General features: G+C 34.8%; 1 protein-coding gene across 11 annotated transcripts in view; it reads left to right on the plus strand.

Moving 5' to 3' along the window:
• Positions 1-17,243, plus strand: part of LOC106876922 (heat shock factor protein 1) — a 115,550-nt gene that overhangs the window by 72,838 nt on the left and 25,469 nt on the right. For 6 of the 11 annotated variants that reach the window (XR_016241667.1, XR_016241666.1, XR_016241665.1 and 3 more), the window contains exons 3-7: positions 4,320-4,444; positions 5,621-5,696; positions 7,128-7,313; positions 8,914-9,084; positions 10,951-11,093. Coding sequence is in view for 6 of the 11 variants with exons in the window: in XM_089351273.1 (XP_089207399.1) it covers positions 4,392-4,444; positions 5,621-5,696; positions 7,128-7,313; positions 8,914-9,084; positions 10,951-11,093 (629 nt within the window). In the remaining 5 variants the exon portion in view is untranslated. Of the gene's footprint in view, positions 1-4,319; positions 4,445-5,620; positions 5,697-7,127; positions 7,314-8,913; positions 9,085-10,950; positions 11,094-11,484; positions 11,515-17,243 lie in introns of all 11 variants that reach the window. The other 5 variants (XR_016241664.1, XR_016241663.1, XM_089351270.1 and 2 more) reach the window with 1 other exon arrangement.

Genomic DNA, 17,243 nt, shown 5'->3' on the forward strand with positions numbered 1-17,243 from the left:
ATCATATCACTTCAATGGTACTGCATTGGCTCCAAGTGCAGAATGGACACAGTAGTGGAAAACTACATTCCTAAATTTTCTTAGAAGTGCATTGTTTATTAAAATAAGTAAAATAAGAATAATTGAGATTGTAGATCTGTATTACAATGATCTGTATAGCTGATGACTAGCAGCAAATTTTGCAGTATTTGGGTTAAGCTTTTATAAAAAAGGTTGTAAATCTCCACAATGTACCACTCTTGTTCGATTTATATTATTACTAAAATTTTGGGTTATTGTACTGAAGACCATCTCCACTACATAGGATGATGGTAAAGTCATGATACAATACCATGACTTCATTTCACAATAAAGGAAATTCCATACTGCATTATAACATTTCACAGAAGCCTTGGTTTTCAAAAATCATTTCATTTTGTTTTCTTTTGTCATTTTGTAACACAATTATGGTTTCCTGCAATTCAATTTTTTGGTCTTCCATTCTTGCATATAATTGGGTTCCAGTGTAGGAACCTTGTGGTATACATTTGGCTAAAAGTTGGTTGCTCATAAACTTGTATACTTGAATACTGTTGTTGACGTTTCAGTTGAATAGAACAATTTGATTCTCAGCAATTGTTTCTTATTAAAACAGGTCAAAAGAAAGTACAACCATAGAATTTACACATGTGAGATAGTTACACTGAATAGGATCAAATAAATGTGCTTATTAATTCATAATTTTTTTCTTTCTTATGACTCTCACGAAATAGATTTCGTTTTCAATTATTTATTTTCTTGTTAGCAACACTTTTAAGGATATTTCATTTCAGTTGGACATTTTATATGTAAAATTTATTTGGAAATTTGTTTTCTTAGATATTATTTTTAATATCAATTATTTAGTTATTTTGCTTTTAAATTTTAGTTCTTTCTTACTATTATGATCCAGTATGAAAATGGTGAAAATGGTTCAATTAGAACTACCACTTATCAAAAAAAAAAATTTTTTTTTAATGGCAATATAGATTGCAATATGGATTTACCCTCAATGGCAATATGTATTTACTCTCAAACCATTATTGATGCATGTCTTCTTTCTGTGAAACTATGAAGTCATTGCATCTAAAAGACTACTCTTCAAAAAAGCAACAAGGGGAAAAGTGCATACATTACAGTTAGAAAATATGAATGTGGTATTGAAAGATATCTACTCAAATTCACACCCAATTGCTTTCATATAAAATATAATTATAGCTAAACGTGGGGAAACTACAGAATTGGAGTGACATTAATGATACCTTCTGTGGCTGAAAATCTTACTATGGTCCTTAAAGTAGCTACAGATGTTTTTTTTAATTGATTCCTCTCAGTAATAACATAATATCTTACTGAACTGAGGAAATAAGGAAAGATATTGAAAGTCAGCTTGTATATGAAATTTCAAAAGACTCAATGAATAAACTGCATAGGACAGTGAGAAATGTTATTGATGGCCTATAGACATTTTATTAAAGAAAGGAAAATCTATGAAGAAACACTTTCTGAAATTGTTGACAACAAAGGATCAAACAGTTTTCCAATTATCAAAAATTTACATTGAAACTAACTATGTCTCTTTTGGCAATATGATATCGTGTACAGCTGATGGTGTGTGTACCATCTATGACAGGTTGCCAAGCTGCTCTGGTGTCATATATGAAAAAGGAAATACCTAATGTATAGGCAGCTCACTGCATAATTCACTAATTTATCATGGGCACTTTGTCGTGTTTAGTAGAGCAGCTGTCTTCAAGGCCAGCTTTAGTTATTTTTGCTGTTAACAAAAATTAAGTCTTGGACTAGGAACACTAAGTTACTCTGCCAATTATGTGAACAGAATAGTGACAATTTTGTAAGCTGCTGCCTCCACACTAAATTTCATTGGTTTTGGCTGTCAGCAAGGTTTTGTTTGAATTGTGCCTTCCAGCTTAGCATTGCTGTTGGAATTTTGCTTATAAAATCATGATGACTAATTAGCAAAAGATATTGGCTTTATTCATGGAGATATAGCTTGCTTAGCTGGTATTTATGACAAAATGAACAGCCTGAATTTGTGACTACGAGGGGCACAATTTTAATCTAATACATGCAGAAAATTCAGTCAGCAGTTTTATAAGTGAAATTAAATTGTATGAGCAAAACTTTGGTAGAAGGAGATTCAGTCAGTTTCCATCTGTGAAAAGTATTTCAGAGTTTTTTTCCAGATGATAGTCCAGCGCATACCAACATGGAACATGGATGCTAAATGGTGATGGCAATGGCAGTCTGAAGACCTGCTGTGCATATTTACATCAATAGAAGGATGATTCTGAGACAAAAGTTGAAGATTTGATTAACTGAGGATTCTTGACTCAGTATGACAAAATAAGATAAAATACAACAAAAAAATAAATAAAGTAAAACATAAAATAAGAATATAAAACAACTAAATAAAATATAAAGATATAAATTAAAAATTTTTTTGGAACCTACATGTGTGCAAAATAGAAGAGCAAAACTTTGAGTTGAGACAAAAATAATTTTTGAAAAATAAAATCTTGTGTGAGATGTTACAATGCAGTATGAAATTTCTTTTATTGTGGAATGAAGCTAAGTTATTATTTCGTATTGTTTTTTCACCATCCTGTCTAGGAGAGAAGTGTTGACTAAGAATAGAAACTTTTATTACATAAGGATAAGAGTTTTCAATTGATGTCTCTCAGTAATAAAACTGTATCTCACTGGATTGATGAAATCGGGGCTGATATTGAAAGTCTTTGTTCATGAAATTTCAAAAGATTAATTTTAGTATTCAACTGAATGAATCATCTATGCAAAATACAGTTGATCATAAGTACCCAAGTGTTTTAGATGATTATTTGGCAAAAAATGGCTGGAGGATGCTGGGTTATCTAATCAGATGCAAAGATGTCAAGGGGTTAAAGCAACTCAAGGAACTTAATGGAAAACTTGTGCAAAAGGAAAAGGAATGAGCTTACAGTATAACCTGATAATCCCGACAAGTTAGAAAACCTGATTAATTCCTTTATTGGTGGCAGTCGTGATTCATCATGCAAAATTGCTAAATTTTGAAGACAATGAAATGCATATTCTGTAGAAGAATTTCAAAATAGTTCTTTAAAAGGCCTTTCTGATGAACTAAGTACATGTTCTTCACATATTACTCAATTAATTTGAAGACAACTACCATATGTTCTTATCTATAAGTTGTACTATTTTATACTTGATTTTAACTGCAAAAACTGGGATGCAATTTATACATGAGGCAAAGCTAAAACAATGAAGAGAAAGAATTTTGCACTGAGATTTAACTCTAAATTAGGGGTGTGAGCTATTCATGAGTGCAAAAAGGAGGCCATGGTAGATGTCCTCTACTTTTTGAACAGACAAGAGGGAATGTTTATCAATGTTGCTTGCAAAATAAAGACAGGACAAACAAGTGTACAGAAGCTGCACTGTGAAGACTTCAGAATAAAATTGTAATGTAATATCATATTATTTGAAAAAGACAGTTCACTAAAAATTTTAAAAAATTAAAAACTATAATAAGCAGCTTCTTGTAGGGCCAAATCCTCCAGTCAGTTTTTAAAAAATTCAAAGAAGCATTTGGAAGGATCAAGTCTCTGCTGGTGGGTTTGGCCTGAAGTATCCGTCTTGTGATTGCTTCTTGCAACATTCTAATCACATATCTGTATTACCAGAGCTGTAACCTCTTAATGTGGCGAAGTAATGACTCAATATGGAGAGATTCCTTGATCTCTGAGCTGTGCACCTGTCTTCTCAGGTTTCATTCAGGATTATTCGCTTATAGGTGTGAACATTATGAAGTTACTTCTGATTTGATTTGATTTGATTTTTCTTATGCTCTGTGTCATAAAAAAAGGCATTAATATTTTCACTAATAATCATGTAGGATTATGAATGATTTGGTTTGGTCTTATTAGTGTCAATAATAAAGGCAGTGTGCTGATAAGAGAGCATCAGTCACAATGTCTTTGGGTTTTTTCTTTTTTCCCCCTGACTACTCTATGTTTTAAGGTCAAATTCTGCTAAAGTCATCTTTACCTTTCATCCTTCTGGAGTCTGATAAAATTATGTACCAGTTGAGTACTGTAAGTAATACACTCAACTATCCCCAGTTCATGTGTTGTGTCTGTTAGAAATGGTCACTACTGCTATTATTTTATAAGGTACATTTTCATCATGCTTATGTAATGTGCTTTATTTTACAATATTTTTCATACTTGTCACATGCAAATCATTTTACAATGCTCATGATATATTTTGCTTTTTCTCAGGTACCCAATGTAAAAATTGATGCGACAAAACTTAATCCTGAAGAGTTAGGGAAGCTTTATACTGATGTAAAAATGTGGAAAAATAAACAAGATCACATTAATGCAAAATTGGAAACTATGAAAAGGTAAACATTTTAAACTATGGCTTATGTCATATCATTTCAGTATAACATTTTGTTTCAAAATTAGTCCACCCTTAATACAAGGTACTCCAAATCATATGCAAGATGCTGTCTCCCAGACTAGCCACATCATTCTGACATACAGAAATGGATGTAGATGGTGATAGCAATACTGCTGTTGATTAATTTATTTTCTCTTGAGAATAATGAAGATGCTTTGTTACATATGTTAACTACTTTTGTTGCATAAGAAGTTTTGTCTATATTTATTCATTTCAACATATATGATATAGTGGAGGAGAAAATAGATCTTTATAGTACAGAGGATAACTGAGAGTTCCTGCATGATAATCTGCTAATAGCAACTGACCTAATCCATGACTGGAGCAAGACCCCCCCAGTTAAAAAGAGAATGATGTGATAGTGGAGCAGTTTTGTAGATAGAGCCATACAAGCTGAGAGGTAGGGATGTGAAATATCTTATTTTGGTAGGTTAGGATCAAATCCAATTGAAAGAGTTATAACCCACTGTTTATTCAGACAATATCTGATTATCATTTATTCTGTATTCTTCAAAATCGTTTGGAAGGGAAAAATATGAATTCTATAGACGAGGTCAGAACAGTACTGGAGGAGTATTTTTTGTCATGGACAAGTGAATTTTGGAACAGGGGCCTTGCAAGTCTACCAGATAGATGAAAGGGCATTGTAGAAAAGGAAGGAGAGTATATTTTAGATTAAAAAAGAACTTTGTTTATCTTAATCTTGAAAAATAGAAGTAGTATAAAACGATCACATTATTTATGGGATGATCCAATATGCGCGCGCGCGCGCGCACGCACACACACACACACACACACACACACACACACACACACACACACACACACACACACACACACACACACAAAGAAAATAAATAGAGAGTTAGATAGATATATGTGGGCCAGGCAAAATGGCTATTAAGAAGAAAATTTGCTATTGCAAAATCAAGTTTATATTTGTATCAAACCAAACTTACTTAATGCCTATATGTTTTTAAACTGATGAGAAAGAGAGAGAGAGAGAGAGAAGACTCTAAGTATAGTAATTATTATTGTTGTTGTTTTTAACCCAAATGTTAAAAGAAATAATAAAAGTAATTATTGTCATTTTTTTCTTCTTGCTTTTAATTCCTAGGCAGAATGATGCATTGTGGAGAGAAGTGGCATCACTGCGACAGAAACACAAACAGCAGCAGCAGATAGTGAACAAAGTAAGCCTCTGTTTCCTTTATTTATCAACACACTCTTGTAACCATTAGTATATTGTCAGTATTTTTTGGCTTTGTCACAAGTGTGAAATATATTTGGAGAAATTACAATTGTCAATTCATTCACCTGTTTCTGATTATCATTGCCTTTACAACCAGCAACACTATCACCAACAATCACCACTACATTGTTGTTACCCCGATCAGGCTCTAATTGGGTAGATTAGATCTTTGATTAACACTTTAGCATTTAAACTGGCTGTATCCAGCCAAAATATTCTATCAATTTTATGTTCAAACCAGCCAGATCCAGCCTCTTACACTTAGCCTACAATATAATTCTAAAAATAAACAATCAGATCATCGATACATGGTTACTGTGGCATTACATAAAGGCGGTTAGAAATAGCAGGAAAGAAAGATAAAGATGGTGGTGACAAGGTGTCGGGTACAAAAAACAATAGGAGCAGAAAATGCAGAAAGGTCGGTAATTTAGTTTGTAAGAGTGTGAGGGGAGAGTGGTATATGGTTAGTGATAGGGGTTGATGTGAGTGTAGTGAATGATGGATAAGGGTGAAGGTGTGGCCACCAATGTTGTTGAAAAAGCAACGAACCAAGAGTGGTTGGCGTTAGGAAGGGCATCCAGCTGTAGAAACTCTGCCAAATCAGATTGGAGCCTGGTGTAGCCATCTGGTTTCACCAGTCCTCAGTCAAATCGTCCAGCCCATGCTAGCATGGAAAGCGGACGTTAAACGATGACGACGACGACGATGTTGGATGGAAGTTTGTTTTATGAACAGTTAAGTTTTAAGTTCATTAAGGATTAATGGAGAATCTTGCCTCTCACAATATAGAAACATTTCTCATGGCACCAGCAGACAAAATGGAAAAATTGTTGCTGCAGAGGATAATGAGGGAGATGTACTGGAACAGCCACTCTGACTGATAGGGCTCACACCTGCGGATAGCAATCTCTGCTCTGATAGTGGTGAGTGGGGATATGACCTGGGGGCCAAGAACTCTGGAGGTTTCAACTGCCACAGGCTTGGCTCTAAACCTGTTGGAGAGTGACTGATACCTTGAAGGTGTGGTCAATGTGGGAATAGTTTAGAGGGAAGGTGAAAAAAATAGTTGATCAGGAAGGAGGAGGTAGTAAGCAGCAGTATAATAAAACTGTAGATTGATGAGAACTAGGGTGATAAAGTGTGAGGTGGTGAGGGAAAGAGATGTACTGTGGCAGACATGACAGTCGGAATTATAGAGGGGTGGATATGGTGGGTGGTAGTGGGGGTTTTGATGGCATTACATGAGAGTATGTTGAGAATGATAACTAATGTGAGATGGTGTTAAAGATGAGGGAATGTTTGAAAATGTTGAATTGGTACCATTGAAATTTTATTTATTTTTATATATATATTTTTTTGTCCTCCACAGCTTATCCAACTGCTGGTGACTTTCATCCAACACAACCGAGGTTTACCAAATGTCAAAAGACAGCTGCCAAGAATGATTGAGGATGCTTCAGAACCTCAAGAAACTGTTGTAGTGCCTGCCAAAAGAGCTTGTTTTCAGAAACAGCTCTCTATTGAAGAGAATGGAGATCTCCCAAATTCACAAACAGTAAGGGTTTTTTTTTTTTTTGCTAAAGATTCTTCTTTTTCAAGGTGTTATTGTTTTCTTTCTTGTTGGTAGATTAACCTTTTAGCATTCAAGCTGGCCATATCTGGCCAAATAGTCTACCTGTTTTTATGCTCAAACCAGCCAGATCTGGCCTCTCACACCTACTCTACAATGTCCTAAAAATAAACAATCACATCATTGAAATCTCACAGCTACATTATAATGCATGATTAATTAAAAGCAATGTGAATAAATAAGCATTACATTTGACGGAGTAATCTAAATCCTAAAGGGTTAAAGATTAAAATGCCTGTTGTCAGTTGTTTGTTTAAGAATCTATCACCAAAACTTTAGCCTAGACTTGACAGCATCAAGTATTTAATACATACCACCACCATCATCATCATCATCGTTTAACGTCCGTTTTCCATGCTGGCATGGGTTGGACGGTTTGACTGAGGTCTGGAGAGCCAGCGGCTGCACCAGGCTCCAATCTGATCTGGCAATGTTTCTACAGCTGGATGCTCTTCCTAACGCCAACCACTCCGAGAGTGTAGTGGGTGCTTTTCACATGCCACCGGCACAGGAGCCAATCAGGCAAGCCTGGCATCGATCATGTTGGGATAGTGCTTTTTATGTGCCACTAGCACTGGAGCCAGTCGGGGGTACTGGCATCAGCCACGTTTGGATGATGCTTTTTACGTGCCGCCAGCATGGGGACCAGTCAGGTGGTCCTGGCATTGATAACATTCAAATAGTGCTTTTTACATGTCACCGGTCGGGAGCCATTCAGAGGGTACTGGCATTGGCCACATTCGGATGGTGCTTTTTATGTGCCACCAGCATGGGGACCAGTCAGGCGGTCCTGGCATCGATCAAGTTCGAATAGTGCTTTTTATGTACCACCGGTGCGGAAGCCAGTCAGTGGGTACTGGCATTGGCCATATTCCACAGGTTCCTTCCACAGTTAGGGAGTGGCACTTTTTCACACAGCTGTTCTCATCCATACGTAACACATGACCATACCAGCGCAGTTGTCTCTCTTGGACACCACATTTGATGTTTCTTATGCCCAACTTTTCTCTCAGGGCGTTTACACTCTGTCATGTATGCACACTGACATTACACATCCAGCGAATCATACTAGCTTAATTTCTTTCAAGCCTACGCATGTCCTCAGCATTCATGGCCCATGTTTCACTGCTGTGTAGCATGGCAGTTTGCACACATGCATCATACAGTCTACCTTTTGTCCTGAGTGAGAGGCTCTTAGTTGCTAGCTTTATTTTTAGATTAGGTTGAATTTTATTTGAGGCTGTTAAATGTCTTCATATGATGTTAATGAATATATAAAAATGAAAAACCTATTTATATTTAGTATTTGTTATCCATTCACTAGTGCTATTGTTATCTAATTTTTATGTAAAGTATAAATGTATACATTTTTATCCATCACACTTGATACTATGTTTATGATAAGGTTTTTCAGTAAAGTCTTATTTGAAAATAAGTTTATAATTATAATGTTTTTTTTTAAATATAGTTCTGTTGAGTTTGTACACATGTGACATTTGTTTTCTTTTTCTTTTTTGCATTGAAGGCTCAAGTTGTTGAACACTGTCCATCGCCTAATGTAACAGCAGTGGAAGAAATACCATATCCAGGTATTATGGAAAGTATTACTGATGTATTTGATGAAACACCATGTATTTATCCAACAATCATTGAATTGGGGGAGAATGAAGAACCACAAAATGAAGATAATCATCAGGTATGTGCATGAAATTTGTTGGGAAACCTCTCTTTCTCCCCCATAAATTATAATATACCTGAGAGAGAGAGAGGGAGGGAGGAGGTGAGAGGTAAATATTTGAGAGAATGAATTCTGTGTATGCAGAGCCATTACTCTTCAAAGCTAAGTTGTAATATAGAGTATAACCTGCACAATAGAGATGTGCTAAAGATAATTGGTAAGAAGAAATGGAGTTCTTAGAGTGAGAGTAGAAATTGTTCAAATGAACACATATAGTTCTTGCAAGGAGGCGCAATGGCCCAGTGGTTAGGGCAGCAGACTCACGGTCATAGGATCGCGGTTTCGATTCCCAGACCGGGCGTTGTGAGTGTTTATTGAGCGAAAACACCTCAAGCTCCACGAGGCTCCGCAGGGGATGGTGGCGAACCCTGCTGTACTCTTCCACCACAACTTTCTCTCACTCTTTCTTCCTGTTTCTGTTGTGCCTGTATTTCAAAGGGCCAGCCTTGTCACACTGTGTCACGCTGAATATCCCCAAGAACTACGTTAATGGTACACGTGTCTGTGGAGTGCTCAGCCATTTGCACGTTAATTTCACGAGCAGGCTGTTCCGTTGATCGGATCAACTGGAACCCTCGACATCGTAAGCGACGGAGTGCCAACAAACAAGTTCTTGTAAAGACCAATGTTTGACATCACTTATATCACTAGAGTCCATTTGGATGAACATGTTTATAAGTTTGACAGGGTGGTTTGGCTTCTTTTTTGGTTCAGCACATAGGTAAAGTGAAGGGGAAGTAGGTGACGTCTTTAAAGGGTATGGATTTGTAACCTTCTTTTGTATAGATTTGAGCTATCAAAACTAGTATTAGTGATTAGTCTAGTTGGGCTCCAACTCTTAGCACATTCTGGTGATGTGCATTTCACACAATACTTTTAAATATTTTGGTGGTGGGGTGTGTAATAAAGTTGATTTAAAGGCTAAACTGAATATTGTTGCAGGCTAGACATTCCACTTATGACTTTCCAGTCTTATCTTTCTTTTAAAAATAATTATAGTGTACCAAGGATTAAATCCATCTAATGTGTCCTGTTTCCACTTTTCTTTTTAAAGCAATGAGAAGTGATTTGAAAAAGAGAGGGAGAGAGAGTGGGGGGGGGAGATTTGGTTTCCATTTGTAGCGGGTTGAGTGACTGCATAAATTTCCAGTGGTTCATTCAGTAATTTTCATTTCAAACGTCATGATTTAAGTTTTCAACCATGTCTATTACTAACCAAAGTAAATATTAATAAATAGGTGTAGGAGTGACTGTGTGGTAAGTAGCTAGCTAACAAACCGCATGGGTCTGGGTTCAGTCCCACTGCGTGGCACCTTGGGCAAGTGTCTTCTACTACAGCCTTGGGCCGACCAAAGCCTTGTGAGTGGATTTGGTAGACGAAAACTGAAAGAAGCCTGTCATATATATGTGTATGTATGTGTGTATGTTTGTATGTGTGTGTATGTTTGTGTATCTGTGTTTGTCCCCCCAACATCGCTTGACAACTGATGCTGGTGTGTTTACGTCCCCATAACTTAGCAGTTCAGCAAAAGAGACCGATAGAATAAGTACTAGGCTTACAAAGAATAAGTCCTTGGGTCGATTTGCTCGACTAAAGGCAGTGCTCCAGCATGGCCGCAACCAAATGACTGAAACAAGTAAAAGAGTAAATAAATAAAGTGGGAAACGGATCAGACTTTGGTTTGTTTCATTTGCTTATCAAGCTCTGGTAGCTTTTCAAGCATGTTTTCTCTTAATTAGTGGTCAAAGAAATGATTAATTTCATTGAAGCAATAGTATTTTTTTGGAATGTGTTATATATTTCTTCTATTTCCATTCTTTTAGCTACAAGAAATATCTACCAGTGAGGAAGCTTTATTAAACAAAGATGTAGTTCTCAGTGGAAATACTACTCCAAAACATGTAATGCTGACAGAACCTGATACTACCAGCCAAGACCTTATTCTTATAAACCCTGAAGCTGAACGGTAAGACAGTTTTTCTTCGTCTAGACTTTAATCTACCCTGGTATATATTTAATAATTCCGATGTGAGATATTATAGTTTAGTGAATGGGGACTTATGATAATTTCTAATGTTAATACAAATGTTGTTTAGTTTTCACATTGTTGGGCATTTGTTTCTGTGCAATGTGATGCACTTCCATTCATTTCCATGTCGAATCTGTCTCAGTTTTCAGAATTTTGGGAGTTGGTTTATTATACTCAGAATCCAAAGTATCGTTATGCATTGGTTGACCAGAACTAGTAGCCAGATTACATCACTTGTATGTTGACAACTGTCACGGGAGAAAGTTTCTTTCACTGTGCCATTTCATTCAGTTTAAGACGTTACGAAAATTATTCTTTCTTCTGACAGGTTTTGTGACATAGTGGACCCAATGAAACAGTAAGTTTTACACATACAAATGAGTTTGTGAAATTTTCCTTCTACTTTTATTTTGATGTTCCTTAAGGTTTTTATACTTCTGTTAATTCTTCATACAACTGTGTATTTGTATTACAATATTAAAAGGACAAAATGGTCACTACGATGTTTAGTACATGCTTACAAGCTATCTTGAAAGTCCTTTAAATTTAATTAAATTTAGATATTATTCATTTCCCTCAATGTTTATTACTTCTGTATATGTTTTGCAGTGTGCAATTTTTGGCAGCTTATTGTCGTTAAAACCAGGATATTTCTATGCCAGTGTTTCTTTGGGTATCTATTATTTTTGTTTGTGACAAAAAATCAATACTGTTATCGGGAATATTTTTCAAGCTTTTCTCTGTCATTGAATTGAACATGTGGTTGCTTAATCCATTATAGTTAATTATCCACTATTTATTGTAATTCTAAGCTTAGCTATTTAGTGGCTTTCCTCTACCAATTCTTTATTTAGTTTATTGGACTTAGTACCTTGTTGCTCTTGCGATGTTTAATGTTTTTGTTTACAACAATGGATAGTGACACCAGCATTAAGATTCATACATCTGGGTTTTATTTCTTGTATCATAGGACCATCATTTTCATAGCTCTCTCATTATTTTCACTGCTTCAAACTATCTGCACAGACGCCTGCTACATTGGCTTGATTTATTGCATTCTCATCCTATTACAGTTATATTTTATATTCAACACTCATTATGAAAACTTGTATTATACACATCTCATGCAAAGATGTTTCCCAAAATATTTGTTCACTTTTCTGTCTGTTTTTCTGTCCTAGCATGGGTTAGATGAATATGTTATGAAGGCATTGTTTTACAGCTGGATGTCCTTCCTGTTACTAAACCTTACCCGATTTTCAAGCAGGGGATCTCTTATTTCACATGTCTTCCAAGGCGCAAAGCCTGCAGACAATTTATTGACTGGGGAAATGAGAATTTCATCTCTTGTGGCTGAGCAGTTATCAAGAAGTGAAAATATAAACACACACATACATGTTTATATTTATATACACAATGGGCTTCTTTCAGTTTCCTCTTTACCATTTTCCCCTCACAAGAGTTTTGGTTGGCTTAGGACTGTAGCAGAATATACACCTGCCCAAAGTGCTTCACAGTGTGACTGAACTCAAAATGAATCGACTGAGAACCAAACTTCTACATCAAACATCCGTGCCTGTAAAAGCTGGAAAGCAGTATATAATTACCAGTAGAATTTAGCTAATGAATGATAGATCTTCTATAATAATTATTTGACCTGCTAAAACACTACCCATAAAATTTTGTTTTATGCAATACTGCTTGAAATATATCTTTACACATCATCACATGGAATCTTATCTTAGTAAAGAAACTTGAACAATGTTTCTTTATGTATATTGTACTTATTTGTTGTTAGCATATTATTTCAGTTTTTAGTCCTAGCTAAAATTTAAAAAAAAAAAAACTAGCTCAATATTGTAAAGAAACTTGTCAAAGATTGCTTTCTTTAAAAGTCTCTTGTAAGTAAAGAAATTATTCTTTTAAGCTGTATTGATATTTGTTCAAGTTCAAATCCCACTGAGATCCACATAGACTTTCACCCTTCCTGAGTCAATTAAAGCACCTGTCAAGATCTGGGGTTGATTTAATTGACCATCCTGACTCCTTTCCTGCCTATAGCCTTGTATCAGTTTGAAATCAATATTTATTTACCGAGTGTTTTGCTGTGGTTTGTTCTTATGCACAAGCATGAGCATAATTTCTTGCATTCAAGCATGAATTTTGAAAGATTTTATGTGCATGCATGTACACATGTTTTAAAAGGAGATTTAAGTTTGTATGAAGATAATTCTTAACATGATTAATAATACAGGATATCCCCTCAGCATCTCTAACATTATGGAAATGTGTTACTGAAAAATCTTGCTCAAACAAGGAATTCTGTAGGGTAAAACCTATTTTCCATTGGCTTCTATGTTACATAGAAGTCAGTTGAAAATATTCTTTGCATTACAGAATTCAGCATTATATCAAGGTTTTCAGCAACACAATGATTCCAGGACATGAGAGGATGCCTATAGATTTTTTAAAGTTAAGTTTAGTTATATTGAACAAAAGATGATAATATGAGACCTTTCACTGCTAGACCTATTCAGATAGAGAGGGTAATGTAGTATACAGGAATAATTTCATCCTTGAAGCTGTGAACTTCTTATATATTAGGTTTTGTTCTACTGACTGATTGTTGTTGTATTTGAAGAAATCTAATTTGTTCTCCCCCACTCCCCACCGAAAAAGAAAAATAGTTTTGAAATTTCTGTTTGTTTTGTTTCACAATATGAATTAATAGCATATACATCAATATTCACATGAACTGGGGTTTTTTTTTTTAAAGAACTGTCAGCTTGAGTGTTCAGAGTTTCTCTACCAGTGGATCCCAAAACATTTTCAATAGAAATATAATCTAGATTCATGAAAAGATTTTTGTAATTTTAATTTACCCCCCCCCCCCCAAAAAAAAATTAAAAAACCAAAAAATTCTACTTAGACAATGCTAGTGATATATTAAGGTAAAGATAAAGCAGCGAGCTGGCAGAATCATTAGCATACTGGACAAAAAGCTTAGCAGCATTTTCTCCCTCTTTATGTGGTCATCTCTGCCTTTCGTTCAATTAAGTACCAATGAAGCACTGGGGTTAATATAATTGACTATCCCCACTCCCACCAAATTTCAGGTCTTATGCCTATAGTAGAAACAATGTCTTAAGGTAATGATGACTGAATAGTTTTGGTTAAGTGATATGGATATAAGAGGGAGAGGTGGGGGCGGGGAAGAAAAAAAAAAAAAAAAGCTCTATTCAATGCCAAATATTTTGATAAAAATAATTCTGCAGCAAACTTGAATAGTTTTGGGAACCACTGGTCTAATTTTCTTGATACCTTTTTTCTCTACTAACATATTGAGTTTTTTTTATATTTACAGACAAATCAACATAAAATTAATTGCTAGACACTTGATTAATTTATTAAAGTGCCTCCTGATTATTTAATTGTGTTTGTTGTATGTATGTTACATATTATTACAGAAGTTATAATAATGCATTTCATTGACTTTCTGTTTAAAAAAATTGATAAGCAGTTCTGAAAAGGAATTCAAATGGGGGTAATCTTTGTTGAAACACACACATACACACACACATTAAACTATATACATTTGCAAAAATCATCTCAGTAAAAACCAATGTCAGGCCATGCATTGTTTTTGCTTACCAGCTGAATATATTTCTTAAATCCTAGCTTCTTTGCTAACTTTCCCACACAAATTAAGCATGCATATGTTTTATCTGCACTGCCAAGCTCTTCTATTTAAATTCATCCTTCATACGTTTTACATAGAATAGATTAGTTTCTTAGCTTGGAAAAAGCTTTTTTTTTTTTCCCCTACTGACTAACGTAGCTATATAGAATAGTATCCTGTATTTCTCCATTAAAACATTATTTACATATGCATACCAATTTATACATAATGTTCTAGTTATTTATTTATATTGCCCATTGTCTTCTTCTTTGGTTCATCAGGTTAGTTGTGTAGCGCGAAGTTCAGTATTAGAGACTACAGACAGGAGAAATAGATGAAGACAGAATAGTTAGAACGAAATTCGTATGAAAAAAAGAAACTCGTTCGTCATCAGGATTTTAACCTAGGGCAAGGGACATAACTCTGTCAAAGAAAGCCACTCTACTTTTCAACTGATTCAGAATACACACACACACACACACACACACACACACACACACACACACACACACACACACACACAAATCTTTTATGAATTTGAAATTAATAATAATTTATTTTGAATGATCTGATTTTGCAAAAATTGCAGAAAATAAACTTGGGCACATATTAAAAAAAAAAAAAAAATTCTAGTTTGCAATTGAAACCTGAAATATTGCAAACTTTCCTTCTAATGCCTTACCTAAAATCTGACAAATTTTTTCTTGTACTTTTCCATCATTTCTGTAAGTTATTTGAATTTAAGATTTAGCCTAATACCAACTGCTTGACTGTGAATTTGCAAGACCAGATATTTTGTTTTTTAAAATTTCCATATATAAATTCAATCTTAATTCTATTTATTTTATAATTGGTTGACTTTTATGTGTAAACATTTTGTTGAGTATATCTAAACATTTTAAAGTTAATAAACCAAAGAGTGTTTTGTTTTATTTTATTATTTGATTGTATTGTTATAAAAATCCTAGCTGGTGTAAGGATTAAAGAGTAGAGTTGAAATCATCCATGGGCAAACTGCAGTAATGAAATATTACCCTGAATTTTTTTTTTCTTGTGCAGCCCACCTAATAATGAGCCATGTCTCACGTGGCTCATTTCTCAAAAATGGTCATCCTTGTCTGGTTTAGATATAAACGGAAAATGCATTCGGTGTTTGATAGTCTATTGAGGAAAGGTTAGGAAGTGACAGAAAGAAAATTATTTTATAAATACAGAGAAATTATTAAACCACTTTAACCCTTTTGTTACCATATTTCTGTTAAAATATTACTGTCTTTGTTTTGAAGAATTTTGTAAAATAACTTTGTCATTATTAAATTAACATGAAATTTTGATGGAAAGTTTTAATTTAGATCATTTTAAAACAGGAAGTTTTTATCATGGGATCAAGGATGGATTCAAACAGGTTGATATCAAAAGTGCTAACGAGTTATTTATTTTGTACCTGTGTAGTACTGATGTTCTATCTGTAATGCTAAAACACCCATATAACATTTCACTAGTCATGGTTGAATGACTAGTTGTTGACTTTGTAATCACAATTAGATCAGTGGTTTTGAACTGGCCTAAGCAGTATGAAAGAAATTGGGGAAACAGTGTAGTACTTCATCAAATGGATTTTGCCTAGAATCAGAATCACCTTTCTTCACACACAAATGAAAGGGGTGCTTGAAAGTTCCTGGCTTTGGGTAAAAGAAAAGACATGAGGATCACTTAATTATGATTTTCTTCAACATATTCCCTTCTCATATTCACCCACTTATTGCAGCGGTCTTTCGATTTTTCTAAGTCCTGCAAAAGAACTCAGACGGTCGGGCCTCCAACCCGGCCTTTCATAATACCCTTAAAGTCAGGAACTTTTCAGCACCCTCCTCATACATAATCATGCTGATTCTGCTTGGACAGTTTTATTCTACATTAAGGGTATGAATGGAATACTCAATCACTTACACTATAATTCATTTAGTCAACAGCCCCATTGATTGAACAACTGGAATAACCGCAGTTAAAATTGACATCTGAAAAAGAAAATGCTGTACAATAATATTCAAATAATACATCTCTTAGTTGTTATTGTTTAGCTTCAAGTCATCTTTGTTCAAGCACACCTTTGAATACAACACATCTCTGGCCCCATTTTCCAACCTCATCATGTATTTCATCTAGAGTTACATTGTCCAATTTAGCTGTAATGGGTAGAATGGGAATCAAGGTAGGCTTGGCTACCCTGTATATAAGCAATCAAAAAATTTGAATGTTATGAATTTTTGAAGAAAAAATAAAGGATGTAAGCAAAACTATACTAGTCTATTATTAGTTAATAAACCTTGATCATAATTAGTTAACTCCCTTGGTACTTTCAGTCATCAGTTTTATTTGCCATGACTTATCAATATCACCATCATTTC

Source organism: Octopus bimaculoides, chromosome 4 (genome assembly GCF_046866305.1).
Source record: "Octopus bimaculoides isolate indiv1 chromosome 4, ASM4686630v1, whole genome shotgun sequence".
NCBI classification, from domain to species: Eukaryota; Metazoa; Mollusca; class Cephalopoda; order Octopoda; family Octopodidae; genus Octopus; species Octopus bimaculoides.